The following is a 27,858-nucleotide window of genomic DNA, read 5'->3' on the forward strand; positions in this document are numbered from 1 at the left end:
CACTCAAAGGCCCTTGTCCTCGTCATGGCGCCCTTCTTCTTAACACATTTCTAATGATTATCGTGGAAAACTGAGCCTCACAGTTTTTTAAGTGAGAAATGCTTTTGTCTCTTTTTGTGACTCTCAGCTCGTCCGCTCGACTCGAAGCTTGTTGTCTCAAGTTTCCTCTTCGTGCTCACGCTGAAGCCAGCAAATACACTTTGATCAGGTCACTTTTGTGGTGTTTTCTCTGTTATCCTAATGTTTATCAATGAATGTGTGATTGTGGATGGACAGAGCTGATGCTTCTCTGCAGTGCTTCCTGCTGCCACTGGAGGTCACTGCTGCACTGCGAGCACCTTCCTCCCGTCAGACCTCCCCCTATAGCAGGGGTGGGCAACTCCAGGCCTGGAGGGCCGGTGTCCTGCAGGTTTTAGATGTGTCCTTGAACCAACACAGCTGATTTAAATGGCTAAATTAGCTCCTCAACATGTCCTGAAGTTCTCCAGAGGCCTGGTAACGAACTAATCATGTGATTCAGGTGTGTTGACCCAGGGTGAGATCTAAAACCTGCAGGACCCTCGAGGATGTCAGGACCCCTGCATCAGCGCCACCTCCCACTTCAACATGTCGTTGAACACTCAGGTACAGGTGAGTGCTCAGACCCCACCTGTCTGCAGCTTTTTGCTCAGTCACATGATGAGTGTTTGAATACCCGGCCTTCTTCCTCTCTGACTGACTCGCTGCTCCATCTTGTGGTATAAACTGGTATTTTACCCTGCGTTGCCCGTTTTAATGCAGCATGTGCCCCAAAAGTCAAAGGCTCCGGTCTTTTGTTGTTACACACATTCATTTACAACACACAGCTTCAAGTTCACACTTTATCTTATTTGTCTGTGCTTCAGACAAGCTCGGCTTGTTTCCACCGAGTGAAATCTGACAGGACAAACTTCCTTCAGCTGTTGTTTCTGTGGAAATCTACGAGGGGGCAGGAAAAGCAGGACAAACCGGGGGGGCTCTGTAACACTGCCCTTAATTAAAACACTCACAGTAACGTTTCTGCACAGAACACACTGATTGGACTCCAGGTTTCTGTATCACCCGTTTAATATCATCAGTTTACATGTGATTACTGTCCGTACAGTCATTTACATCAGAACCGTACAGACGTGAAGACGAGCAGGACTCAGGAGAAGCAGCAGGACGAAGATTCACACTCCTCATCATCGTGTGGATGAAGTTTGTGAATCTTCCCGTTAATCTCTGAAGCAGGAAGCTGTGGATGAAAACGCGCTGGCTGTTTGCTTTTCTGGAGCTCTTTGCTTTTGTTACTTGGGCGTCCTGACTTGAACACAGTAAAACCCTCAGAATGAGAAGCGCTGTGGTTTCCTGTCAGCTGATCTGAAAAGAACCATAGACAGGAAGTCATCCCGAACTAAGGACAGGACAGGAAGCCTTCACCGCTCCAGGACTCGGGGGACGCTGCTTTGATTTAGCTTTCGTTTAACCGGATCAGCTGCTGCGCGTTTTCTCACACTCACCTGAGAACCAGCGACAGGAAGGAAGGGACAGAGCATGAACACGACTTTTCAGAATAAAACACAGAAACTGTAACAATAATACAAACATCAGTTTTAAACTATAATGTGTTAATGTTTGGAATCAATCACAGGCGCCTCCCACAGGCAAACACAGGAACAGCAGCAGGTATGACGGGACGATGAGCGCCACCTCCAGGCCAGGCGGGAAACCGCTGCAGTCGTTTTGTGAAAAACCTTAACGCACAGAAGTGCCGCTGCATCAGTGAGACATGTTAGGGTTTAAAACGATTAAATAAAGCTGTTTTATTATTTTTTATAAACACAATGGAAATGTGCTCATAAACATGTTGGCGCTCCGTGTTTGAGGGTCAAAAGCTTCGTCCAGCGCCATGACTGGATTTGAAATATTGAGGCGTAGACGTAGAGCACGGAGGGTTTTGCAGCATGCGTACACTTCAGGGTTAGAGAGATATTCTCTGGGAGAGTCTGAACAGAATGTCCTGAACTAGATATTGGAATCAGCGGTAGGATGAAAATGATCAAGGCTAGGCAGAGGGGTGTTTTTCTTTTCTGTCTCTTTCAGAGGAAGGAGCAGATACGAGGCGAGGTCGGAGGTGAGCAGGTGGGAGGACTCGTAGGGATCCAGCAGACGTTGGTTCTGGAAGAAGCTGTACGGCTCACTGAGGGTCATCCTTTGTGTGAAGACAGACGGCTGTGTCACTTAGGGGGCGAGGCGTTTAACTTTTCAACTGCCAAAGCAAATCGTTTTAATTCAATTCAGTTGTATTTATATAGCGCCAAATCACAACAAAAGTCGCCTGAAGACGACAGATATTTCTCCTGAATTCCTTTGGAAAATATTTGACACATGCCCGAACCCTTCCTGCAGGTGGCGCTAGCCCTGATACAGCTGCTTCATCATCACCACATGGAAAACATCAGAATTCTGAGTTATGAATTCTGTTATTCACCTTTAGCACCACACCTGATCTCAGGTGTGAAGGTGGCCTCTTGGTTGGATTTAAATAAATGCTGCTGCAGTACCAGCTGTTGCCTGCAGGGGGTGACACACAGAGGCGAGTTTCTAACAGACCCCTGCTGCTGTTTTATGGCTTTAAAGGGTTAAAAGTAACAAGGTGAAGAAACATGGGAGGAAAAAGCCTTAAAGTGGGCGTGTTCTGCTTCTCCTCACTCCTGCAGCTCCGTGGTTTGGATTACTCATTAGGAAAGGACCTGGTGTTAAGCTTCATGTCCACGGACATCGTGAGTTTTTATAACCTGAGCTGAAAGACGTGCTGCAAGTGAACAGAGCCGATAGAAAAGCTACAGAGGCGAGAACGACCACTGAAGAGATTCTGGGGTTTGGACATGACAGGGTGACCAGCAGGGGGCGACTCTGGTGTGCGACTGTATACAAGTCCATGAGAAAATGAGCGCAGGGAAGTCTTTCCCGATGAGTCGCTGGTTTCACGTCTGCTTCATTAAAAAACAAAGTTTATTTTCTAAATTCTGGTCCCGTTAATACAAAGCAGGAGAGGGGCAGAGTGGGCGGAGCCAGGTGACAGAAGGAGAAGGTTTAAAGATGGTAGTGACACCTGCTGGGATGTTCAGATGTCCACTGGGAGTGAGCAGAATGGACAGGATCAGACGTGAGTCCATCAGACCAATGGCTCAGTTGGTCTGAGCATGTGCAGAAGCGGGAAGGTGGAGCTTCAGGCGGGAAGAGAAGAGAAAGAGCTCAGAGGAGGTTCATGGACGTAGTGGAGAGGGTTGGAGGGTGCTGGGATGGAAGATGATTCGCTGTGGAGAGCAGCTGACAGAGGAAGGAGACAGAGAAGCAGGCTGTGGTGGAGGATGGAGGCGGGGCTTCCATGAGTACAACAGAGCCGCCCACTTTCAAAACACCACGAAGGCGAAAATGCTCAAAAAGGTGCTCACGGTGGAAACGTCTATGCTGCATGTAGGAGGACATCTCTGGCTGCGAGTACATGAGCTCCGCCCACCTGATGTTCAAACGTTCTTTTCATGAAGGACAGCCATGAAAAGAACGTTTGTGTCAGATAAAGAAGGATTATTTTGAGTCGTGAATCATGCAAAGCTGCTCTGACAAGTCCACGAGTCCAGAGTTTCCTCCCCCTCTTCATCCCTCACGACATCACGTTTAAAGTCGACCATCAGGAAGTGACCGATGAGCAGAGGAAAATCAGCAGCAGGTGAGCGCAGGTGACGAGGAGGAAGAGGAGGAGCTGAATTCAATCTTCTTGTTAAAGGTGAAAAGATGATCGACCTGCAGACGGCGTTGAGAATGCAGAGCTACAAACAGGAAGCTAAAGGGCTGCGCCGTTCCCTCACTGTCTGGTTTCAACCCGGGCATCCAACCGAGCTCCCGTGACTCTGGGAGCAAGGCTCCGCCCTCCCATGACTCGCCGTCAGACGTCGCTCATGTCGAAGGCCCTCATCAGCAGGTCTAGGTCGCCCATGTTGGCGGCCTGGAACAGCTCGGGGCGGTCCATCATTGAGATGGCGATCCGCAAGGCGGCCCAGATGTTAGCCGACATCTGCTGCTGGCTGCAGCGCTGACTCCGCCTCTGCTGGTTCAGCGCCGTGAGGAAGTTACTGACCGCCTCCCTGCAGGAACAGGACCGGGGTTATACAACTACATCGCCGCAGTAAGACTGGTCTGTGTGAGGTCAGAGGTCAGTGCCAGGGTTACCTGTGCGCTCCCAGGTTGATGCAGCTGATTCCCAGGTTGTACCGCGAGCGGATGAATCCGGGCTGCAGCTCCAGAGCTCTGGTGTACGCCTCCACCGCCTCCTCGCTGCGGTTTCCGTTGGCGAGCGTGGCTCCCAGACGGTTCCACAGCAGGTAGTCCTGCAGAGAGAAACCCCGCCGCTGACAGCGTCACTGCTCGTATGAAAGGACCGCCACCATGTTGACGTGTGTGTGTCTGCGTGCGTGTTACCTGTGGCCTGACAGACAGCGCTGCACTGAAAGCTTCCACCGCCTTGTCGAAGTCCGAGCTCAGGTTGAAGAGGACTCCCAGCCCGGTCTGCAGGTCGGGATCCACACAGTCCAGGTTCAGCAGAGCCGCCTCCTGGAAGAGGAGCAGCACGTCCTGCAGCTCACACCTGCGCACACACACAGCTTGGTTCCATCCAATCACAGAGGAGTTGGAACTTTACAAGAACAAGCTGACTGAACTTCATACCTGGCAGGTGTGGAGGCGTGGGGGCTCCTGCACGGCATGGCCGGGGAGCCCCGTAGCGGACTCCTGCTGTCCTGGACCAGGTGTTTATATCGCGGGTTGTGACAGATCCAGCGGCGCAGCACGTCGCCGGCCTCCCGCTGCATGCCGCTGTTAGTGAAACTGACGGCGAGCGCCATGAGGGCCGGCAGGTTGTTGGGGCGGAGCTCCAGGCACCTGCAGCAGGTAAAGCAGATTAGCTCCAGCAAACAGTTAGCATATCAGGGTTGAATATAAAGCAGAGCTCTCCAGCATGAAGGCGACTGACCTCTGCAGCGACACGATGGCGGCCTGCTCGTTCTCGTTGTCAGCCTGAGTCATACCCAGAAGCTGCCACGCCTGAAAACGTGAAGAAGAAGAGGAATGTGAGAACTCACTGATTCTGATTTGGACCGAGCACAAACGACCTGGCTGAAAATGGTTGGACATCTAAACGTCACGCGGCTCCGGTCAGCCCGTTTAGGCCCCGCCTTCTGTGGGACCGCTGGGTCTCGCCACAAACCTCTGCCTCGCTGTTTTTTTCCTCGCTTTCAGTGCCATGCATCATGACACAAAGATGAAGGCGTTCGCACGCAGCGCTCACGCGTGTTTGTAGTGCTGGGCGTGTGTGATGATGCTTAGCCTGGTGGTGGTGATGTACGTTTTCCAGCTGCTGGTAACTGTAATCTGTATCTGAGGGGAAAACGATATTCAGCACCTTCACTTTATTTTAACATCGTCATCACCATGGTAACTCAGTGGAAAGGCGTGCCTTTTCTGGCTTCCTCTTTGGACACGATTGTTTCCGTCACTGAACTTCTCCTAATTTGTCTCTTTGCCGGTGCAGACTTCTCCGCCCCTTTCTCTTCCTGATGCAGTGAAATGTGGGCGTGGCAGACTGCAGGCCACGAGCACGCGTCACCAACACGTGCTTGGTGGTACAAACAGAACTGGCCAGCACAACGTTTCATATGTCACATGATAACTTTCATCTCAACTCCCCCCGGTCGTGTTTCTTCCTGTTAAAAGGGAGTTTTTCTGCCCACTGTTGCCATAGCGCTGGCTCATAGGGGTGGAGTGTTTCTCTGGAGTTACATAAAAAGCCTTGAGCAGACTGTTGGTAGGATTTAGCTCTACATAAACAGAAGTGAATTTAATTCGATGTGTCAAATTATCTGGATGAATCTGAGATCCTGACATCGGAAGACGGCACACTGAGGTGATAAAGGGATGGACGAGGTTGCAACAACACTGTGGCGTTTAAACAATCCTCAGTTTGACCTTCATCGTCTTCATCGTGTCTACGCTCTCTCACGTCCAAATAAAACAAGCTGTGATCAGCTGTTGACTCTGAGAGCACAGGATGAGACTCCCATCGTCACATCTGCGTGCAGATGTTTCTGCGTGCAGATGAAACATCATTCACGGATGGCTTGCTGTTGCAGACCAGACACAGTGAAACGATGAACAGCTGGGCGCGTCGCATCACCTCTGAGTCCTGCGGGTCCTGCAGGATGGCGGCCTCCAGCAGCAGCACGGCAGTGTTCAGGTCTCCCTCCCGAGCTTTCTCCTGAGCCTCGGCGAAGACGTTGGGCCAGTCTCTGTACGGGTTGTTGGTGTTGAAATAGTAACCCTGCAGCGCACACACACACATACACACAGAGACACAGAGACACAGAGACACAGAGACACACACACACAGACACACACACACAGAGACACACAGACACACACACACAGAGACACACACATACAGACACACACACAGACACACACACACACACACACAGACACACACACAGACACACACACACACACACATAGACACACACAGACACACACAGACACACACACACACACACAGAGACACACAGGCACACACACACATACAGACACACAGACAGAGACACACACACACACACACACACACACAGACACACACATACACACACAGAGACACACAGGCACACACACACATACAGACACACAGACAGAGACACACACACACACACATACACAGACACACACACAGACACACACAGACACACACACACACACACACACACAGACACACACATACACAGACACACACACATACAGACACACACACACACACACACAGACACACACATAGACACACACAGACACACACAGACACACACACACACACACACAGAGACACACAGGCACACACACACATACAGACACACACACAGAGACACACACACACACACACACACACACAGACACACACATACACAGACACACATACAGACACACACACAGACACACACAGACACACACACACACACACAGACACACACACAGACACACACACACACACACACACACACAGACACACACATAGACACACACAGACACACACAGACACACACACACACAGACACACACAGAGACACACACACACACACACACACAGACACACACACACACACACACACACACAGACACACACAGACACACATTGTTACAGTAAACTCTGCGGTGGCGTTTTAACAGGTGAGTTATGAATAATGACTAATAGACCTTTCTGTAATGCTTCACAGGCTCCACCCTTTCCCGCCTCTCTGCGTGTTAACATGTGTGCGCTGACATTTCACCTTCCTGCCCATCTTTTTATTGAAAACATTTTCCCAGCATGCACTGGGGCAGTCATTAATAATGTCAGATTACTGCTGCGCTGGATGTTTGGCCGCTTTAATCTGCAGCTGGCTTCAGATCAGCTGTGGGCGCCTCGGTAATCCCGCTCTAATCCCTTCTCTGCTCAGGTGTTACATCATGGCGGCGTGGAGGTGACGCGCTACCAAACATCTGCTCACACACATGAACACGGCGCAGACGTCTGCTGCCTTTTTGCTCGTCCCCCCTCGGGTCACCTCCGGTGTCACAGACTCGATCTGCGGCGTTAGCGTCGCGCTAACTGCAGCGCTAACTGCTCAGAGTAAGACTGGAGGAATCTGAAATGTCGTCACACACACGTCTGCAGTATTCACCGAGCTGCTGCGGAGACACTGACAGCTCACGCTCGTTCGTCTCAAACGTTGGTTTGTGTGAATCCAACTTTCACTCAGTGCTTTCTGGAATTCTGGGATTTTTCCTGTTTTTCCAGATTGTCTGTGTGTGTATGCCACATTTACATATCTTTGTGGGGACCACAATTTGGCATGTTACTATACCTGTGGGGACCAACAGCCCTAATGGGGACGAAATGTGTCAGGGTTACAGTTAGGTTATGGTTAGGTTTGGGTAAGCAGCTGGGAAAGCATTATGTCAATGAGATGTCCTCACTGAGATATGAAAACACGACTGTGTGTGTGTGTGTTTCTATCTGGAGGCTTGTTCTGAGCTCACCTTCTCTGCAGGTGAGACAGTGGGCGGGACCGGCTGCTGGTCCTCGGAGTCCTCCAGCCAGTTCCTCCGAGCGAGCTCCTCCCACTCAGCCTGCATCTTGTCCCAGAACTCTGTGTCCGACTGTCAGACAGGAAGTAGACAGACAGATGCTGAAAGGTAAACAGCTCAGACCGCCATGGCGTACCCACGCCCGGCTCACGCAGAGCACAGAGGCTCAGACCTCCTCGCCCACCTCCTTTCTCTTTTAGGCTTTTGACGCAGCTGACTCCTTTCAATGGGGAGGAGCAGCAGGAGCTCTACTCCGACAGCCAGGCCACCTGCAGAGGACGCTCCTCTCTGCCGCTCGTATCTGTGACGTCGCAGAGCAGCGAACCCACAGCTTCACCCTCTAAACAGGGACTCGGTCGGTTTGCCTCACCTTGTATGTGAGGAGCAGGATTTTAATTCTGGATTTAACAGGAAGCCAAAACAGGAGAAATCTGCTCTCTCTTTCTAGTCCCTGTCAGGACTCTTGCTGCAGCATTTTGGATTAGCTGAAGGCTTTTCAGGGAGTTTTTAGGACTTCCTGATAATAATGAATTACAGTCGTCCAGCCTGGAAGTAATAAATGCATGAACTAGTTTTTCACTCAGACATGAGGACCTGGTCTGTGCTGCCACACGTCTTTAAAATAAATATCCAGTGTTGTTTCCTGCATGCTGCAGTATGGCCGGGAACAGTAATGTGTGCAGGGCAGCGGTGGGATTTATGCACACGTGAAAGGTCACAGTTTAAATGTGCAGCGCCGTATAAATACTGGATCAGGACGCCGTCCATCATTAAACACTCGTCTGCCATGAATATGAAAGCGGCGCGTCTGGTTACTGGACCAGAGCGTCTTGAGCCGCCGTGAATATCAGTGCTGTCAGAGCCAATCAGCTTCAGAGAGGAGGCAGCGCAGCAGGCAGAACGTCCTGCAGGAGGACACCGGCCGGGCGACGAAGAGTCACGCTTTCACGTCACGTGCGGGTTTTCACCGCGTTACCTGCACTCAGCTGCACGCTGTCAGACTCGGCGTCAGCGACATCGATGTTAATAAAACGATAAATCATCATCATCCTCACGCTCGAATGAAACACAGCTGATGAAGCTGCAGGTGAATCGCAGAGACCTCACAGCAAAACTGATCTGAGAACACCTGCGGACGCTCAGGTGACAGGAAGTACACGCCATCTGTTTCTGAGCATCAGCTGACTCTGAGCGGCAAGACAAGAAGACGAGAGTTTCCTCCTGTCAGTATGTCACAGACGAGACTCAGAGCGAGGAGACGGGGGAGCGAGGAGGCGGGGCTCGGCGTGAGGAGCGTTCGTTCGTGACATCAGTGTGACGAGGGCTGTGTCCCAATTCAGGGTCTGCAGCCTCAACGATCCTCAAGGGCCGCGTACTCAAAGACCGCTAAGGCCGGAAGTGCGAGGCTTGTGAGATGGGACGGTCTAGCCTCCGTTGCGCTGCCCAGGTTGCCTAGCAACCATGATACTAACAGCTGGAAACGTGTCATACAGCTGTGTTTGACAGAAATGAAGGAGAAAATCTTTTGTTCATTTGTTTGTTTCTACATGAGCTTTGATCATTCTCTGTGAGATTAAGCTCAGCTATTGGACGGCGTATATTGCAAAGTAAAGGCTTTAAAACCAAGTTAGTACAAACGTCACTGATGTCACATGACTTTGCCGACATGTGGCCAACAGCAATGTTTAATGTTCTTCGTTATTAAACATTTGCACATAAATAAGTGACATAATATTCACTACTTACTTAAAGTTTACTCTTCGGCCGCCCCTCATCTTCCGTTTTTTTTTGGCAAAATTATCCACACCCACCGCCGCGCTATGCATTCTGGGATATGGTGGGCCACGAAGTCTACACCGCCACATCCTTAAAATTCAGGGGAATGAAGGACGCATTTGAGGGCCGCATTTCGAGCAGCCTTTGAATTGGGACAGCCTTCGGCGCGTCGCTGTGACGTAATCGGCCTTAAAATGCGGCCTTTAAGGCTGCAGACCCTGGATTGGGATACAGCCGAGGACGCCCGTGTCAGCGTGTTCTTACCTCCACAGCAGCTTTCGCCCGGACAAACTCGTCCTCCAGAGACTCGTTCCTGAGCAGCAGAGAGCGAGTCCGTCTGCGCTGCCGGGACGCCCCGCAGTCCTGAAAGCCCCCACACACACACACACACACACACACACACACACACACGTGCACGTACACACGTGCACACACACGTGCACGTGCACACACAGCAGCAGGTCAGTGTGAAGGAAAACAAAGTGACTGGGACAAAGTCACAGCTGCATCTGATGCTCCTCGGCTAACCTCCAGCGGTCTGCACTCGTTTCTCCCAGGCTGCCTGAACTGCACACTGTCACTACAGATGGCAGACACACCGGGCCTGATCTCAGTCACTTTTGGCACTCACCTCTCAGTCAGAGCACTCGCTAACATCGTGCCGTGGTTCAAAGGTCACGATGAGGCGAGCGCGAGGCTGAGCTGCAGCAGCCAAACTCACCGTGACTCAAACCCACACCAGGGTCTCCAGAGCAGCACCCGCAGTGTGTACTCGCACACGGGTGAGCAGATGCAGTACTGCAGTAGTATTTGCAGCATGAGCAGTGGCTGACCTGCGTTGAAGAAATGAAGTCGAGGTCGTCGAAGCTGTGGATGTTGAAGCTGTTCTTGGTCAGCGGGTCGGTTTTAAACTCTGCCGACCTGAAGGAGAACAGCACAGTGTTAAAGGGGACCTGCTGGTCCTAATTTTGTCAGTGTCTTCAGGTGAGCCAGAAGCTCCGCCTCCACCTTTCTACTCTCGGACCTGTGTGATGCCAGAGAGTACAGATACCCTTTTATGGTGATCCCAAGTTTAGAAACTCAGATGTTCTGTTTGTGCAGGAAGCTGGTTCAAAGTGGGCGGAGCTAAAACTGCGAGTTTGAGACAGAGGACGAGCCCAGTGTGAGGTCATTCTGAGCCGGGGTCATGCAGAGCTACGTTACCACAGCAGTTCACTGGACGAGTGATGGGAGGTGCATCTCTTCTCGTATCTCCTCCTGCGCCCGCCGTCCTCCACGTCCAGGTTCACCTCCTCCCATTTCTCCAGAGGAGACGACAGGCTGACTGCAAACACAACAACATACCTGAGGTCCCATTATTATTCCTGGTGTGTGTGTTTATCAGTAATGAAGATGAGACAAGCTTCAGCCAGTAAAAACACAACATGGGAAGTGCAGCTGGGTGTAAACAGGAAGTGGGAACTCATCACAGTAAAAGCTGCGATTAAAGATGCTGCTCCTCACGACTCGGTGAGTTTAAAGCTTTTAATGAAATGAAGCAGTGAGAACCAAAGTGATGAAGGCCTGAGTGTATTGATAGATGGCTTTATAGCAGACGTGGGGCAGAGCCACACTTTTAGCTGATTTATTCGTTGCCTGAGGGCAAAGAAAGGCTCACGCTGCGAGCTTTGAGGTCTGACAGGTCCAGCGTGGCGAGACGGCGTTCAGTCCTCAGGAGGCAGCAGCTCACACGTGCTGGAACAAGCCGCGTCATTTCATGCTCGGGCTTATTTACGACGATGAATTTATGATGAAGACACTTTCCCATCGTTCACAGCTCCTGCTCCTCCTGCTCTCAGGCTGAGCTGCAGGTTTGAGCGTCTCTGGGCCAGATGTTGCTGCAGCTGTGGATGACGGCGTGCACTTTCAGTAATAAATATGACTACATGTTGTAATCGGCTTTTCTCCCGGGGCGTCTCTAGAAGACGCACAATCCCTCCACAGGGATCAAACTCAGTGAAGCTCGGGTTGAGAGATTGAAACCGTCTTTGGTCATGTGACTGTGGTCTGAAGGAGGCGGGGTCAGTCTGCTGCCTCACCTGCTAATCAAGGTGAGCGGATCACCTGAGAACTGAACACAGACCCTGCTCGCTGGCCTTGTCTCGCCTTTTAGATCCACGAACACAGAGACTCAGCCGCTCGCCTCCTCGCTGTCACGTGATAAGAACTGATGATGATGATGGCGTCGGGTTCAGGCTGCTCTCTGAGACTCACCTGAGTCCAGGGAGATCCTCTCAGGTGTTCTGGGACTAGCGGGCAGGTGTTCCACCTGCACCTGGATCAGCTCCGTCTCCTCGGGTTTGGCTCGGCGTCGCGGACTCTTCGAGCTGCCCTTCTTCCTCAGAGGGCTCCTCCTCCGCTCCTTGTTGCTCCCCCCGCTGCTCTCCCCCAGCTCGCTGAGGTCCACCAGATCCAGAGCTGTGGACAGAACTGCAGACAGCGGGAGAGGTGGACTCGTTACCCCGACAGGCTCAGTGTCTGTGAGAGCGGTCGGCCCTTCACTTTGGTGTGGATAACAGACAATAACAATATTTAACTCAGAAGTCAGAAGATTAGTGCTCAGAGTACTCACAGTACTCAGAGTACTCCGAGTACTCACAGCATCACAGTTTCGAGGTTATTTAAAACAGATTTACTGCCTCGGCTCAGCCTCGGAGGCCGACGAGCTCGGTTAGGACAGGGCGCCTCCTACACGCACGACCAGCTGGGACTGAGACGCTCTGGCCGACCTGCAGCGTTCGTTCATCACGGCGTCCACGAGCTGGAGGAGGTGGCTGTGAGGAGGCGTCCGTGTCCACCCACCCTCATCAGTGAGTTTAACCATCGAGCCTTCAGCGGTGTTAGAGGAGGGTTACAGCAGCGCTCAGACGTGTTCTTGTCACCGCGCTCAAAGACGAATAAAGTTTGAATTGATCCACGACCAATAACAGAACGCGTGACTCTGTGACCTCTGAGCGTCTCCCTGCAGCCCGGAGCCCAGGCTCGGATCAGATAGAATTTCAGCCACACCACCTCCTCCCGTCCTTCCCCTCCCCTCGTCTTCCACAGCTCAGCGGGGCTCCTCTTCCTCCTCCTGACACGTCGACAGTTTTTATGTAAATACAGAAAGAAGCAGCACAGCAGCCTGAGTTTAATGTGAGGAGGAGGACAGAGCAGACAGGAGGACAGAGGAGGTCAGAGGTGCTAATTAATGGCCGGTGTACCTGCTGAGTCGGAGGTGACAGATGGTTCACAGAGGAGGAAGGAGGACGGCCAAGGGCGGAAAGTTAGAGTGCAAGAAAAGAGAGGAGATCAGAATGAGGGGAGGTTAGAGGAGGAGGTTTCTTCTCACAGCTCAGTCATGTTTAGCAAATTAAATAAAACAGAAATGGATCAATAATGTTTCCCCTCGTTTCTCCTGCACGAGGGCTGAAAAAGAATCCTCACACTGAGCAGGAGGAGGAGGTGGAGGAGGAGGTGGAGCCCCGCTGAGCTGTGGAAGACGAGGGGAGGGGAAGGACGGGAGGAGGTGGTAATTAGCGGGAGTCTACCTGCTGTGTTGGAGGTGAGCGGTCGGGCGGAGGGGGTGTCGCTCCGGGTCTCCGACAGGAAGTCATCGATGGAGGGGCTCAGTAGGGGCCGGCTCTCCTGCTGCTCCCCGACCAGCTGGAGGGCAGAAACAACGGGTTAGAGCAGACCGCCGAGGAGACGCAATAACACAATAACCCCCCACCCCAAGGCACATACTGTAAGGTAAAGACTCCACAACAATGCAGAGAAACCCAACAATCATATGACCCCCATGAGCAAGTGCTTTGGTGACAGTGGGAAGGAAAAACTCCCTTTGAACAGGAAGAACCAGGCTCAGCGAGGGGCGGGGCCATCTGCTGGAGAAGGACAGGATAAAGACACGCTGTGGAGGAGAGACAGAGACTCTTAACAACTAAAGATGAGTTCGCTGCTACGTAGGACTCTGCATGTCTCTGGGTGGCTTCGTGTCCAGAGGTCAGAGGTCACGTTTGACACCATCAGCTATGGTTACACTCTGTCAGGACCTGTGAAAGTGAAGCTAAAACATGAAGCAGAAATCTACGCCGGCTGCTTTTAAAAGGACGGCTCAGTCAGGTGACAGGATGGAGCGGAGGAGGCGGAGCAGCTTTTAGGGCCCTGCAGTGATTGCAGGAAGCCGGCGCGGCAGAGCGAGCCTGTCACATTATGAAAGGATGATGAGATAACTGGTCCAAAGGTAATGAATGTGTCTGAATGAGGCACAAACACGTCGCCTCCACACGCTGGTGTCTGAGCGGAGCCTCCTCACAGCGGCACGACTCAGACACACAAATGAATCACAGCTGCCACTGATTTCACCGGTGAATGTCTCGTTCATCCGAGCCGCTGCTGAGGGAGCAGGAGAGGCTGAAAACGGCCTGCAAAACACCAACCGTGTGATGGAGCACATGCCTGTGTCACAGCAAACCTTCAGCACCGCTCGAGCAGCAAATGAGGCGCCGCGTTCTGCACCGCAGGCGCAATCCGTGGGCGCGGTGCGCTCCCGGCTCTGACCGGGCTCTGTTACACCTGCAGAGGAGCCAGCTGGTGTGGAAACACCGGTGGATATGTCTGTGAAGGTTCTCAGTCATCCAGGTCATCGTAGTCAAAGGAGCTTGCAAAGAAAAGCGTCTGGACTTCTTTAAGTTTCCTGAAGACGTTTCATCCGAGAAGCTTCTTCAGTTCAAAGGTCAAATGGTGGAGAGTCCCAGATTTAAACCCAGTGGGACTCTCGGCCAGTTGACCTTAGAACTGAAGAAGCTTCTCGGATGAAACGTCTTCAAGCAACTTAAAGAAGTCCAGACGCTTTTCTTTGCAAGCTCCTTTGAAAACACCGGTGGACAGATGTGCCCAACAGGCCGCTCTGCTGCCTGCCAGCTCTGAAGCATTCTGGGAAGTGTTAAATCCCAGTCTGATGCCAGATCACAGATTATTTTATGTGCCTTCCTAATCCTAATCCACAGCGCTGTGTGCGCCACATGTTTAATCCCATGAAGAGGCGAGCAGCACCGCGCAGATTCACTGTGAACTGATCGCTTCAGAATAAAGGCCCAAAGGAAAAAGGATATGAAACAGCACGGATCAGGAAACATATCCGAGATCATAAATCCAGAATGAGATGGGAGGATAATCCAGAGATAAAACAGCTTCAGAGTTTTATCAGCTGAACCAGGAAAAGTGGAGGGAAAAGTCTGGATGTGACACAGAGCGATGCTTAAAACCGTAACGTCGCTGGATGACTTCCTGACCACGTCGCAGGAAGAATGGCCAAGGAGGCGTTTGCTGTTTCAGGGCGTTCCTTTGTCATCGGGGATGAATCGGTCTCACAGTTGTGTGAGTCACGAATCTTCCCAGCTTCCTGCACATGTTCATCCTGCTGCTTTAGTTTTAAAGGTTTCGATGACCTCGGTGAATCCTCACTGCCGTGTCTGGAACAGAAAACTCTCCCGAACTCCAGCAGGGATCCGACTCTGTGCCCAGGACGAAGGACGAGGTCTCCTTTTCCGGCCTGGTGAGGTCTTTCAGCTCATCCTCAGAGTTCATCTGACACAACAAACACACCGACGACACTGTTCTGTCTTCCTGTCGCTGACAGATGATATTCAGATAATTTTTCAGTGGGCTTAGGGTTACAGTGAGCGTCCGGTAAAAGTGTTGACGAGGAGGAAAGAGGAGAGCGGTCAGAGCTAAATGACTTTGGTGCTGCGTTTAAAAGCCGGGGACAGCGCGGGGAATCGCAGCGCCGCGGCTGTGTGAAGGTGCGGCAGCTGGCAGCGATGAAGTTTCTCTCTGAGCGGAGCACAGTAACGGCAGCTGCAGCAGAGCGGAGGGTCAAAGGTCGGTGACATGATCACACTGAAAACTGCGTACTCTGCAGACGGGAATAAGACGGTTGTTCACTCAGACTAAACCTGAGAAGTCTGACAGCGGCGGCGGGACCGTGATGCACAAAGAAATGTTTCAGCAGAGCAGTAAACGCGCTGACCTTTGACCTGCTTGCTGTGAGCAGGAACTAAATGTCGAGCTGCGAGGGGGAACAAACAACTACGGTGGTCATGCCAACCTTGGTCATCACGGGGAGGAAGGGGTTCCCTTCAGAGGATGTCTTTTTTACCAGGAAGCTCCTTCAGCAACAACCTTTTCCCCTACGACAGGCAGACGGGCAGGGTCGCCGTGATGGGCGGAGCCAGAGGCGGCGAGTCGTGATGTTGTGTCAGTCTGTGCAGAAAGGCTTCAGGTTTCACGCTGGCAGCTTTTCCGTCCGGCTCAGTGGCGACGAGGACGTTTCTGATCTGAAGCTGAAAACGAGGAGACTCACCAGAGCTCTCATCTGTGCACGCTGTCCACCTGTACCTGATCTTTCTGCCGCTCGCAGCAGGTCCGTAAATAATTCACATTAAAGTTTATCTGAAGAATTTCTAGAACAATCAATCAATCAATCAATCAATCAAGGCTTTATTCGCCACGTGCAGGTTGCCCTGCAGTGAAATGGGCCCCCCCCCCAACCCTACACACACAACACAGACATCACATGCGGACACAGGTCGGAGATCGGTAACATTACAGAAAAACACTGAAATATACACAACGATGGGAAAGTACAAGAGGAAAAAAAGAGACCTCTACTCATGCTGGGCTCCTGGGAGGACAGCACAAGAACAGGAAACAAAAAACTCCTCTGCACAGAAAGCACATAAATGTCCACAGCACAACATTATGGAGCACGTGACCAGCCACAGGGTCGGGTGGGGGGTGAGGAGTAGGGCTGCCACGATTACGTCGACTATCAGACTAGTCACGACTGATTTAATAGTCGACGCGTCGTTTGAAGCTTTGTAAGATCACAAAAGACGCAGGAATAAGTGGCAGGATTTAAGAGTGTAATAACGGACTGAAACAGAAGATGGCAGCACTGCATGTACAAGGATGCCAGCTGCCGTTAAACCCCGAAGAAGAAGAAGCTGTGTCCCAGAATTCATAGCGCAGCCCAGCTCAGTTTCCAACAATGGCGGCAGCTAGTTAGTTTTAATATTACTCTTATTATTCTTTCTGGGTCACAAAATAAACGTTTAACATATTTTCAGGAGAGAATGTAGCTGTGTAAACCTCAAATATCTGCTCAGTTTATCAGGACACCACATATTTTCAAAAGCGCTCCGACGTTTTCGGAGACGTCTGTTACCCACTAGCTCGATAGCTAGCCGGGGGCTAGGTCACTAGCGCCGTGAGAACACCGGACTCCCGGCAAATCGTTTTCAAACCCACCGCCGTCTTTCGCTACTCAGGTTAAACATGATATATGAGTCACTTAGATAACTTAAAATGTTGTTGTTTGGCTTTTTTAGTATTTTATTTGTTCCTGAGTAAATCTGTTTGGCTGAGATTAAAGTTTTTACACAGCTGAATAAACGTCAAGCAGACAGCTGATCATCAGAAGTGTGAGATGCTGGAGAATATACTCCGGTGTCCTGTTATATTTTAGATAGCAAGGAGTTTATTAAACTTCACCGAAACAATCTGCAAATTTCATTAAAATTTAATAAACTATCATCTTGTCTTTATTTTTAGTTAGCACCTTAAAAGCTTAAAGCTGTAAGCTAATGATAGTTATATAAGAGCAGATGCTGCTGGTGCAATAAGCTGTAGTTTCACGTCCAATGGATGATGATCTGATTAGTCGACTATCACAATAATCGTTTGTGGCGGCCCTAGTGAGGAGTCATCCGAAGCAGCACAGCAGCCATCCTGACCAGTGCTACCATTCCAGTGCGGGCTCAGATCCGCCGTGTTCCCAGGAGGCAACAAGCATCGAAGGCGTTTGGAAGAGGAGGGGGGACGAGTGTGTATCAGTGTGTGTGTGTGTGTCCAGAGTTCAGCTGACACAGTGTCCTTCGCCCTGCCAGGCTCAGTAAACAGTCTTCCAGCCAACCCAGGTGGCCTTGCATGGAATGGGAAGAACAGTCTAAACACAGTCGTTATCAGGGTGTTGTTGTTCGGCTCCAGCCTTGAGACCACAGGTAGATATCTTCAGCATCCTCGATCGACAGTCCCGCCAAGCACACGATCCTCCATGTCTGCCACCCGTCCATCATGTATCCGGCAGGGAAAGTCCCTCCAGGGCACTCGAGCTCTCCCGAGTCCAGACTTCTCGTTAAAGGGTGTCAATAGCATTCAGAGACCAGTTGATCAAATCCATAATTCTCTTTAGGTTTTAGAAACAGACTGTGAGAGAGTGTTCAGGGAAAGTAATACACACGAGACGAGACAAGGACACAAGAACTAAGCAGGGAAGATAAGGGAGAGGAGAAAAGTGCGACGGCCTTCGCCCAGGGCCAAACGAGAGCCATTCTGTTTTATTCTGCAGAGGGAAGTCATACGTAAACGAGATGGCTCTGTGATGTCAAAGGAGCTTGCGAAGAAAAGCGTCTGGACTTCTTTAAGTTGCTCGAAGATGTTTCACCTCTCATCCGAGAAGCTTCTTCAGTTCTAAGGTCAGATGGCGGAGAGTCCCAGATTTAAACCCAGTGGGAGTTTCCCCCCAAAGAGGCTTTAGCTGCTGAAGACAGCTAAGCTCAGCTCTCTCTGACCATCACTCTACTGCACATGGGCAGTAACATCGGGCGTAAATGGAAACGTAACAGACATCCAAAGACATCCAGCTCCCTGAAACCTGGACTAACCTCAGCAAAATACATCTGTGAATAAATATAATTCAGGCACGAGAACCGCGATAAGGTCCGATCCACTAAAACTCTGACCCGGCCCTGAGGAACCTGCAGCTCAGGTACGACAGGTGAGCTGGTTCACCTGCTGCCGTTCAGAGGGAGGAATGGCGAGTCGTGACGAGCGCCAGCGGGCAGAGGAAGGCGAGCTGAGAGCGAAACGCGCCTCTGTGAACTCGGCAGCTGTAATCAATAAAACATCATCTGCAGTTTTATTATTAGAGCCGTGATGGAGGCCGAAAGCAGCAGCGCCCCACCACCACCATCATTAATGGATGACTCGCTTAACACAGACATCACGCTACAGCGAGTGACCGAGGGGCACGCCACGTTCAGAGGTGGCTCCAACATATATGACATCACTCTGAGGTCATGTTTACGTGAGTGGACGCTCTGACTCCAGACTCAGGTGTAGGGCAGCCTCACGCCGCGCTCTAAAGGTACTTGAGATAAGGACACATTTCAAGCGTTACACAGTGATTGGACAGTTTTTGTGATGTCATCCTGCATCAGTGGGACAGTTCCTGCTCTCCAAGAGCTGACAGAGCAGCGGAGCAACTAAAGTAATGGGTAACTTTTTACTGAGGAGTAAATCCATGATGACTCAAAAGAGTAGTTCAGAGAGCATCAGTGATCAGATTATTCAACCAGGAAGGATGTCAGCCGGACTACATGGTTCTACTGTGATTCTACTGTAAAAATAGAAGACACACAGTAGAAACTGAGAACGTATCTGTCTCCATCTCTCTGTTCTCTCTCCCTCACTCTGTGTGTGTGTTGTGGAGATGCTGTCAGACTATAAATAACCTGCTGTTGTGCTGAGCAAACAGTCCTCCATCAGTGCTGCTGCAGCACATCCTCAGTGTGCAGCCAGACTACTGCAGTACTCTGCTGATACTGCAGTACCTATTAGTCACGGGGAGTCTGAGAGCTGCCCTCCATCACACTTTGCGTGTTTTTTTTATGAAACATGGGCCATGAAGCGGCTGTAACAGCTGATCACATAAACAGAAGTCTGCTGTCAGACGGGCGGATGCTGGGGGAGGTGGAGGGGTGATGCCTTTAGTGTCGCTCAGTAAATAAAGCGCAGGTTCAGGCGTGGTGGGGAAACTGTGCCAAGGACGTGAGCTGACCCCAGAGAGATTCAGATCCTCCCGCAGCGCTGCTGCTAATTAATCTTGGATGAGTTTCCCCCCGTGGCTCTCCCAGCTCCAGCCGTACTGTAACTACAGCAGAGGACGCCGAGCGGCAGCCTGCAAACGCGCTCGAGCTCAGGGCAACAAAGAGTCTGGGTGTAAACAACGGCAATGCTCTCAAACACACCGCTGCCCCACCATCTTCAGTGTAAAATCGCTTTGATCTTTCATATTTGCCACGAATTGCCAGGACAGGCAGTCTGCTAGCACCAGCCAGACACCTTTGACATAAACACACATGGTAGTTCTGACAGGTGGGTGGAAAACCCCTCGTCCTCAGACGGACTCACAGGTGCTGCTGATGACCACTGAAACTTTACTGGCCTCGTTTGGTCTTTTCCAAAACACTCTGACCCCGCCCCTGAAGACTGGGCGGTCACTGAGGCGTCAGATATTTCTAGTGTTTAACTGCGTCCCAGCTGTTTGCTTCTGTCTCGCTCAGTGTGCACAGGTGAAGTCGATTCAGAGGAATCACGAACACCTGAGACATGACCTCGTAAACTCCGCCTCACATCTGCAGCACGCCACTCTGCTCAGTGGACCGAAAACCACAATCTCCCAGGAGGCTGTGTGCATGTGTGTTTGTCACTGGGATCAGGCTGAACACTTCCTGCAGCAGCACTGCTGAAGCTTCCCTTTCACCGAAGTTAATGAACAAACGTATGAGACCACACGACCCTGAATGCACCACAGGTGGAGAAACATGGCGGCAGCATCATACAGTCGCTGAGCTCGCTTACTCCATGTTTGAAAGCTGGTTGAAATGGAGCAAAAGCAGAAGTGTGAGGCCTAAAACTCTACTTCAGTGTTAATGAAGGATCCTTTCAGCTCGGAGAGCTCTCACTGAGCTGCAGGACGAAGCTCAGCCCAAATCTGAGACTTGTGGTCTCTCTTGTTGCCTGATATACCGTGCTTCCATGTCTGTTTGCACACATTTCAATGACTCGTTGCACTAATTGCCCATTTTCCCTGCAACATATAAAGCAATGCTCCAGATGTTTGCATAGTACGGTCCGTTAGGTCCTTCTGAGCAGTCTTCACTGTGGAAGTGGAGCCCTGGGAAGCTCTCTGTGATGCTCTTTGATTCTCTCCTTCCTCACATTCACACTGGTAATGAGGGCGGACGTGCCCTTTCTCCAGCCGAGCGCCCTCCCGAGATGTTCACACTCCTCCACAGAGGAGGGGCAGATACTCACTCACAGTGTTCAATGACAGGGAGAGAAACACTGGGTGGGGACGTTTGTGGGGAGGAGAGCCCTCAACCGGGCACCAGCTCCGTCTCCTCGTCCTCACTCTGCAGGCTGAGCTCTGCGTAGCCTCACGTGACCCAGTTCTCCACCTGCTGCAGGTTCTTGTTAGACCGACCCTGGAGCTCTCAGCTTCAGAGCAGAACCAGGACCACCAGCTGCAGGACGGCCGGAGACGGCCCGGGGATGGCAGCGGCTGCCCTTTCAAAATGAAAGCGAATTTTCTGCTAGTCAGTCAGATGAAAAATAATGAAATAAAAATGCTAAAATGTGTCAGCGTGTATAATCCAAACAACTGAAGTGTGATTATGAGTCAGGAAGCTGAGCATCGACCTGTGAAACGTAAGGAAATGATTTTCTGTGCAGCTCAGCATTTTATTGAATTGTATTGTCTGCCTGTTTCTCTGCTGATCGCCCCCTCCGGGATCAGTCTATTTGCTGGTGTTTGAAGGACTTTTTTTCCCTACGTTAAAAACATTATTTAAATATTAACTTATTGGTGCTTCTGTGATGAAAAAGTGTCCTGATTCTGTCTTTAAAGACGGAGTTTCACAGGAGGAACTGGAAGTGAGAGAAACCTCTGGGGTGGCCAGAGCTCTACACGTGGAGCTGAAGCTGTTTGGAAATGATGATGGAGCAGCGAGAGCGGCGGTTTGTCACAGTGCAGTGATTAAATCATAAATCTGCCTGCTCTGCGGCAGCTTTACGACCCTCCACCGATGACAACCTGCACATTGTTTCAGTCCCTGCAGGAGCATCACAGGCAGATTCCCACAGTTCTGCAGGCCGCAGTCTGAGCATAGAAGCCCAGACATCCTCCAGCAGGTGAGTCCCAGCTCTGCCCCGGGGTCAGGACATGAAATGGTCCAGGGGGTGCTCTGGGCAGATGCTGAACCCTCCCTCAACTGGATCCTCTCAGAGCTCCTCTGATCCCGCAGACGCATTTCATTCATTTGACTCTGAATGCTGAGCTGTGACATCCACTTCCACCACTTTCTGATTCACAGACATTTGAGCAACAAAAACATTTCTCTGCAGAAGCATCGGAGAGACCAGTCCAGCACCTCTTATGATCACAATATCTGATTTTCAACACCCCACTTCCTTTTTTACTCTTTTTACATGTGATGCTTTGTTCACAGCAAACGCTGCCTGATTGTCAAGTAAAAATATTTCTCCCACAAACTTTTTCTCCTTGTGCTGAAACGTGTCATTCATTCAGCATTTCACATCACGGTCGCTGACCAGAACTGAAAACCCAAACCACAGCCCTCAGAAGGCCCATCTGCCAGCACAGATGGACATCCATCCAACCAACCGTCCATCAATTCATCCAACCGGTCATCCATCCAACCGTTCACCTATCCATCCATCCATCCATCTGTCCACCCATCCAACCGTTCATCCATCTATCCATCCAACCGTTCATCCATCTATCCATCCATCCATCCATCCATCCATCTGTCCACCCATCCAACCGTTCGTCCACCCATCCAACCGTTCATCCATCTATCCATCCATCCATCCATCCATCCATCCATCCATCCATTCAACCAACCATCCATCCATCTGGTCATCCATCCAACTATCCATCCATCCATCCAACCGTCCATCCATCTGTCCATCTGTCCATCCATCCATCCATCCATCCATTCAACCATTCAACCAACCATCCATCTGGTCATCCATCCAACTATCCATCCATCCATCCATCCATCCATCCATCCATCCATCCATCCATCCAACCGTCCATCCATCTGTCCATCTGTCCATCTATCCATCCATCCATTCATCCATTCAACCAACCATCTATCCAACCGTACATCCATCCATCTGTCCATCCATCCAACCGTCCATCAATTCATCCAACCGGTCATCCATCCAATCTTTCACCTATCCATCCATCCATCTGTCCATCCATCCAACCGTCCATCAATTCATCCAACCGGTCATCCATCCAATCTTTCACCTATCCATCCATCCATCCATCTGTCCATCCATTCATCCATTCAACCAACCATCCATCCATCTGTCCGTCCATCCATCTGGTCATCCATCCAACTATCCATCCATCCATTCATCCATCTATCCATTCATCCATTCAACCAACCATCTATCCAACCGTCCATCCATCCATCTGTCCATCCATCCAACCGTTAATCCATCCATTCAACCAACCATCCATCCATCTGTCCGTCCATCCATCTGGTCATCCATCCAACTATCCATCCATCCATCCATCTGTCCATCTATCCATCCATCCATTCAACCAACCATCTATCCAACCGTCCATCCATCCAACCGTCCATCAATTCATCCAACCGGTCATCCATCTATCCATCCATTCATCCATTCAACCAACCATCTATCCATCCATCTGTTCAACCAACCATCCATCCATCTGTCCGTCCATCCAACTATCCATCCATCCATTCATCCATTCAACCAACCATCTATCCTACCGTCCATCCATCCAACCAACCGTCCATCCAACGGTCCATCAATTCATCCAACCGATCATCCATCCAACCTTTCACCTATCCATCCAACCATTCATCCATCCATCCATCCATCCATTCAACCAACCATCCATCCAGCCTAGGGCTGGGCGATATGACCCAAAATTCATATCTCGATATTTTTTAGCTGGATGGCGATATAAGATATATATCTCGATATATTTTTTTAAAGTCATAAAGTAAGAACAAAAAGAGAGTTCTTAGTCAAAACTGTGTCCCAGATGTCACACAGGCACTTTTATTAACATAGAGCAGATGTACATAAAATTTACTCAAAAATAAATTATGAGCATTTATTAAATAATAATGCTCCATAAATAAAAGAAAACAATGTTGTTTTTGTGCATAACAAAAAGCTCACAAATGTGCAGTCAAAATGTAAACTAAAAGACGCTGAGCACAATAACAAAGACAGATTTCACAGCTGCTCTGTTCCCAACTTGTACTGCGTGACTGACAGCCTGGAGTTTGTAATCCGCTTCGCAACCACGTCTCTTGGTGCCATTTATGGTCCTTATACACAGTAAGGTAATATTACGTTGAAGCACAGTACGTATCACTCCGCGAGGCTCAGCCGTAATGCTCCGACAATCCATCAAGCGGTGCAGCACCGTAGCTTACCAAAGTCGTAATAAAACATTTTTGGACAGATTGCTGAGCGCCGTGTACCACATAAAATCGGTTCGCGGCCATCAAGCACAACCAGAATTCATACATAAGGCGCGCTGTCAACTTTTGAGAAAATGAAAGGATTTTAGTCCGTGCAGCACCTCTGGGCTGCATGGCGTTAGCGTGGTTAGCTCGTTAGCGTGGTTAGCTAGCTAACACGTTGACGCCGTCCAGCCCCACGCACGGGGCGATGCGCAGTAACTCGTTAACGGAGATTTGCCGTGTCCATCTTGTCGCTTCCTGCAGGTGAAGCGATGGGGGAGGAGGGGGAGTTGTGTTCAGTGAAGGAGAGGCGAGGCCGAGTAACGTTGCGTAAAGACGAAAGTGGACGAAAGAGAGGCAAACTTGCGGCTCCGCAAGTATAATTATAATGTAACATAGACTATATCGATATAAAGGATATTGTCACATCTTATATCTCGTATAAAAATATATCGATATTTTTTAAAAACTCGATATATCGCCCAGCTCTAATCCAGCCATCTGTTCAACCAACCAACCGTCCACTAGGGCTGGGCCATATTATACCGTTCACGGTAATACCGGTATAATGTTAGGCAACGATAGGAAAATGAAATATCGCGATAGAATATGAGTAAAACGCGCATGCGCACTGCCTTTGTTTTCATACGCACATGGCCGATTGTTGAGTGAAACAGATGAACCAGAATTGGTTTGTAAAAATGGTGCAACTTCAGTGATGTGGAACTGGTTTGGTGTTTGTCCGTCAGATACACAACAAAGCACATTTTTTTTGCAGAACATGCAAGCGGCCGTTGTTATTGTCGTATTTGTCGGACTAAGATGCTCTTAAAGCTGGGAGTAATCTGGGTCCTAAACTCCGTATCGTTCAGGTCAAACAACACTGCAGCATCACTGAGAGTTAAAAACTGTCTAAATTCTTTCATCTTTAATAAAACGATCAGCATTGCTGCTTTACCAGGTGTAACTATGAAGTTTAACTTCCAGGCATCCATGAAAACAAAATTTATTACATTTAACGGAGTTAGAAGCTAGCAGGAAGCTAGCGGAAGTTAGCTCGCTAGTTTCGCTAGTTACCTAAGGTTCAAGGTTCTTTATTTGTCACATGCATAGTTATACAAGTATAACACACAGTGAAATGTAGCCTGATATAGCATGTTCTGACTGAGAGATTTCTGAAGCATTCAAACGTACAGCTCTGCTATCACGTCCAACATAAATGAAGACAGGAAACTAAACAGCAGTGACGTTTGTAGGGTTACTGAAGTTGGGCTAGCTGGTATACAATGATGTGCTACGTGATCGCTAGCGACACAGCTATGTTAGCATAACATAAACAGTGAAGCTGGAGGATGAACACTAACACTTTTTCCACTCCATAAAAGTTAACGTGAAGGTTCCTCATGGTTGGAGACAAATGCAATCGCATAGCAGGATGCTGTAAACGGACCAAACTTCAGTCAGAACAACTGAGATAATCCATCCACAATACGAGGTTAGTCATTAATATACTGCAACAACATGGGAATAGAGCAGCTGCCAGAGAATTCAACATTAATGAATCAATGGTACAGAAGTGGAGGAAGCAAGAAGAATGAGTTTAATAAAGTTTGATTTATCTGACTGCTTTGTTTCGCTTAATGTGCCTTATAATCCCGTGCACCTTATGGTCCGAAAAATACATATTTGACTTTTTTATTTGGCACACTGCAGGTTAATGTTGCAAAGCAGCTCTTTTTAACTTCAGTGGATATTATACATGGTTATGCTCAGGATATGTCAGCCCATTTCTACTGGAAATGCCTTTTGGTTTAACTTTCAGCAAGGAATTTGCATTTGCACTGTTACATTTTTATAAAGCTTTAATGTACATAAAAACAGCTGCTTGTTTAAGTGAAAATAAATGGAAGGTTGTCTTTTTGCACTAGTAATGTTGTGGAGTTGTATTTTGTCTCGCATCAATTATATCGTCAGTTATATCGTTATCGCAAATTTTCAAATATATATCGTGATAAATATTTTTGGCCATATCGCCCTGCTCTACCGTCCATCCATCTGTCCATCCATCTGTTCAACCAACCAACCAACCATCCATCCATGCATCCATCCATCCATCCAACCAACCAAATATCCATCCATCCATCCGTTCATCTTCTTCTTTTTATCCGGTTCAGGGTGGCTGGATCCTCTCCCAGCTGAACAGATAACCTAACATCCAAACACTTAATCTGCCTTTGTGTTGTTAGGAGGAACCCAGAGAGAACCCACACAGGAACATGGAGAACCCGGTCAGTGCTGTTAAAGCACCACAGCCTGAAATGTCTCTGACAGTCGCTGCTGGAGTTTTTATGATGACACAAAGAGGAAGGTCAGGACTTCACTTCTGTTTGCTGCTGAGTGGATCAAAAACACTCCAGCCTGGTGTGCTCCTGATGCTGATCCAGTGACAACAAACACAAACACAGGTCTCATGCCTCCTCTGCTGCTCACAACAGTGACTCCACTAAAACGACATTTAGACACGCTACACGACGAAAAGCTTCACCAGGTTAGAAGAATGACGGAGGCGGTCGTCAGCAGCTGAACTTTGCCTGATTAGTCACAGCGATGGTTTACAGGACTCTTTTTAATCTTAATAGAACACTAAAGAAACTTTCACACCCTGACAGGTTCAACTCTGGGACTGAGGTCAGTTTCATATTTCAGCTGTGAAGCTGTAATCTCATATGTAACGTTCATATTAAACCTGAACGCTTTGAGACGTTTAACAAACGAAGGAAGACGATGTTTTCTGTGGAGCAGTGAATAACCGTGGATTCTGTTCTCAGATCTTATGGAGCAAAGAGGAAACATCAGAGGTCCAGATCATTCAGGAACACATCGCAGGTTATAATAATGTCAGGTGCAGCATTAAGCTGTTCCATTAAAAATGGAAGAAAGTGATCAATAAAAGTGCTGATGTTCACTTTCTAAACACAGGAAGCAGGCTGATCTGCAAATGTAAAACGCGGAAATATCTGTCACAGCAGAAGCTGCAGTCAGTCAGTTTTATGCAGGGACTTTTACATCCTTTATTTATGCAGATGAAAACTCAGCAGACATAAGAATGATGATGATGATGATGATGATGGTGTGGGGACAACAACACAGAGTCATTTCTTTAAGCCCTCCAGAAACATAAAAACTCAGGTATGAGCTCACCTGGACCTGGTACATGTCTCAGTCCTGCAGCTTTCAGCGGCAGGCAGCTGGAGGCGAAGCCGCCAGCAGTGCACCTACACCCGGTTTCAGTGCGACAGACGGCGCGGTGTCTCTCCGGAGGCTCCCCGCCTGAAAGCTCCGCGTCCGGCTCTGACTCGTCCGAACGCCTCAGGCTCCGGGACGCATCTCACTCCGCTCCGGCCAGGGGAGGGACGAAGGTGGAGCGAGCAGAGCCGAGCCGCTCCGAACAGCTCCGAGGTCAAAGCACACCGGCGAAACACAGCCTCTTCCTGTCAGCGCTTTCACAATAAAAGTC

At 49.7% G+C, this 27,858-nt stretch overlaps 1 protein-coding gene across 2 annotated transcripts; it reads right to left on the minus strand.

Moving 5' to 3' along the window:
- Window positions 1-1,068: 1,068 nt before the first annotated feature.
- Window positions 1,069-27,839, minus strand: pex5lb (peroxisomal biogenesis factor 5-like b). Of its 2 annotated transcripts, XM_085254222.1 has the most exons (13): window positions 27,543-27,837; window positions 13,509-13,623; window positions 12,193-12,408; window positions 11,143-11,263; window positions 10,773-10,860; window positions 10,204-10,302; window positions 8,116-8,235; window positions 6,233-6,376; window positions 5,033-5,103; window positions 4,729-4,941; window positions 4,483-4,648; window positions 4,234-4,391; window positions 1,069-4,148 (listed from the first exon to the last, which is right to left on the minus strand). In XM_085254222.1, the coding sequence occupies exons 1-13, from the start codon at window positions 27,555-27,557 to the stop codon at window positions 3,950-3,952; spliced, it is 1,725 nt and encodes a 574-aa protein (XP_085110348.1). In that variant the 5' UTR covers window positions 27,558-27,837; the 3' UTR covers window positions 1,069-3,949. The 2 variants fall into 2 exon arrangements, with proteins under 2 accessions (XP_085110348.1, XP_085110349.1); XM_085254223.1 differs by lacking the exon at window positions 12,193-12,408 and having other exon boundaries at window positions 27,543-27,839.
- Window positions 27,840-27,858: the final 19 nt, after the last annotated feature.

This window comes from Mchenga conophoros, linkage group LG18, assembly GCF_057382185.1.
Source record: "Mchenga conophoros isolate Kocher_MC1m ecotype Shallow Benthic linkage group LG18, M_conophoros_male_GT1.1, whole genome shotgun sequence".
NCBI lineage: Eukaryota > Metazoa > Chordata > Actinopteri > Cichliformes > Cichlidae > Mchenga > Mchenga conophoros.

Bases quoted from the DNA above. Each gene is read 5' to 3' on its own strand.
- pex5lb (XM_085254222.1), bottom strand. The intron at 10,303-10,772 runs GTCAGCCACTGC...GGGGGCTTTCAG, and splicing joins ACTTCATTTCTTCAACGCAG to GACTGCGGGGCGTCCCGGCA. The intron at 4,942-5,032 runs GTCAGTCGCCTT...TACCTGCTGCAG, and splicing joins GCCATCGTGTCGCTGCAGAG to GTGCCTGGAGCTCCGCCCCA.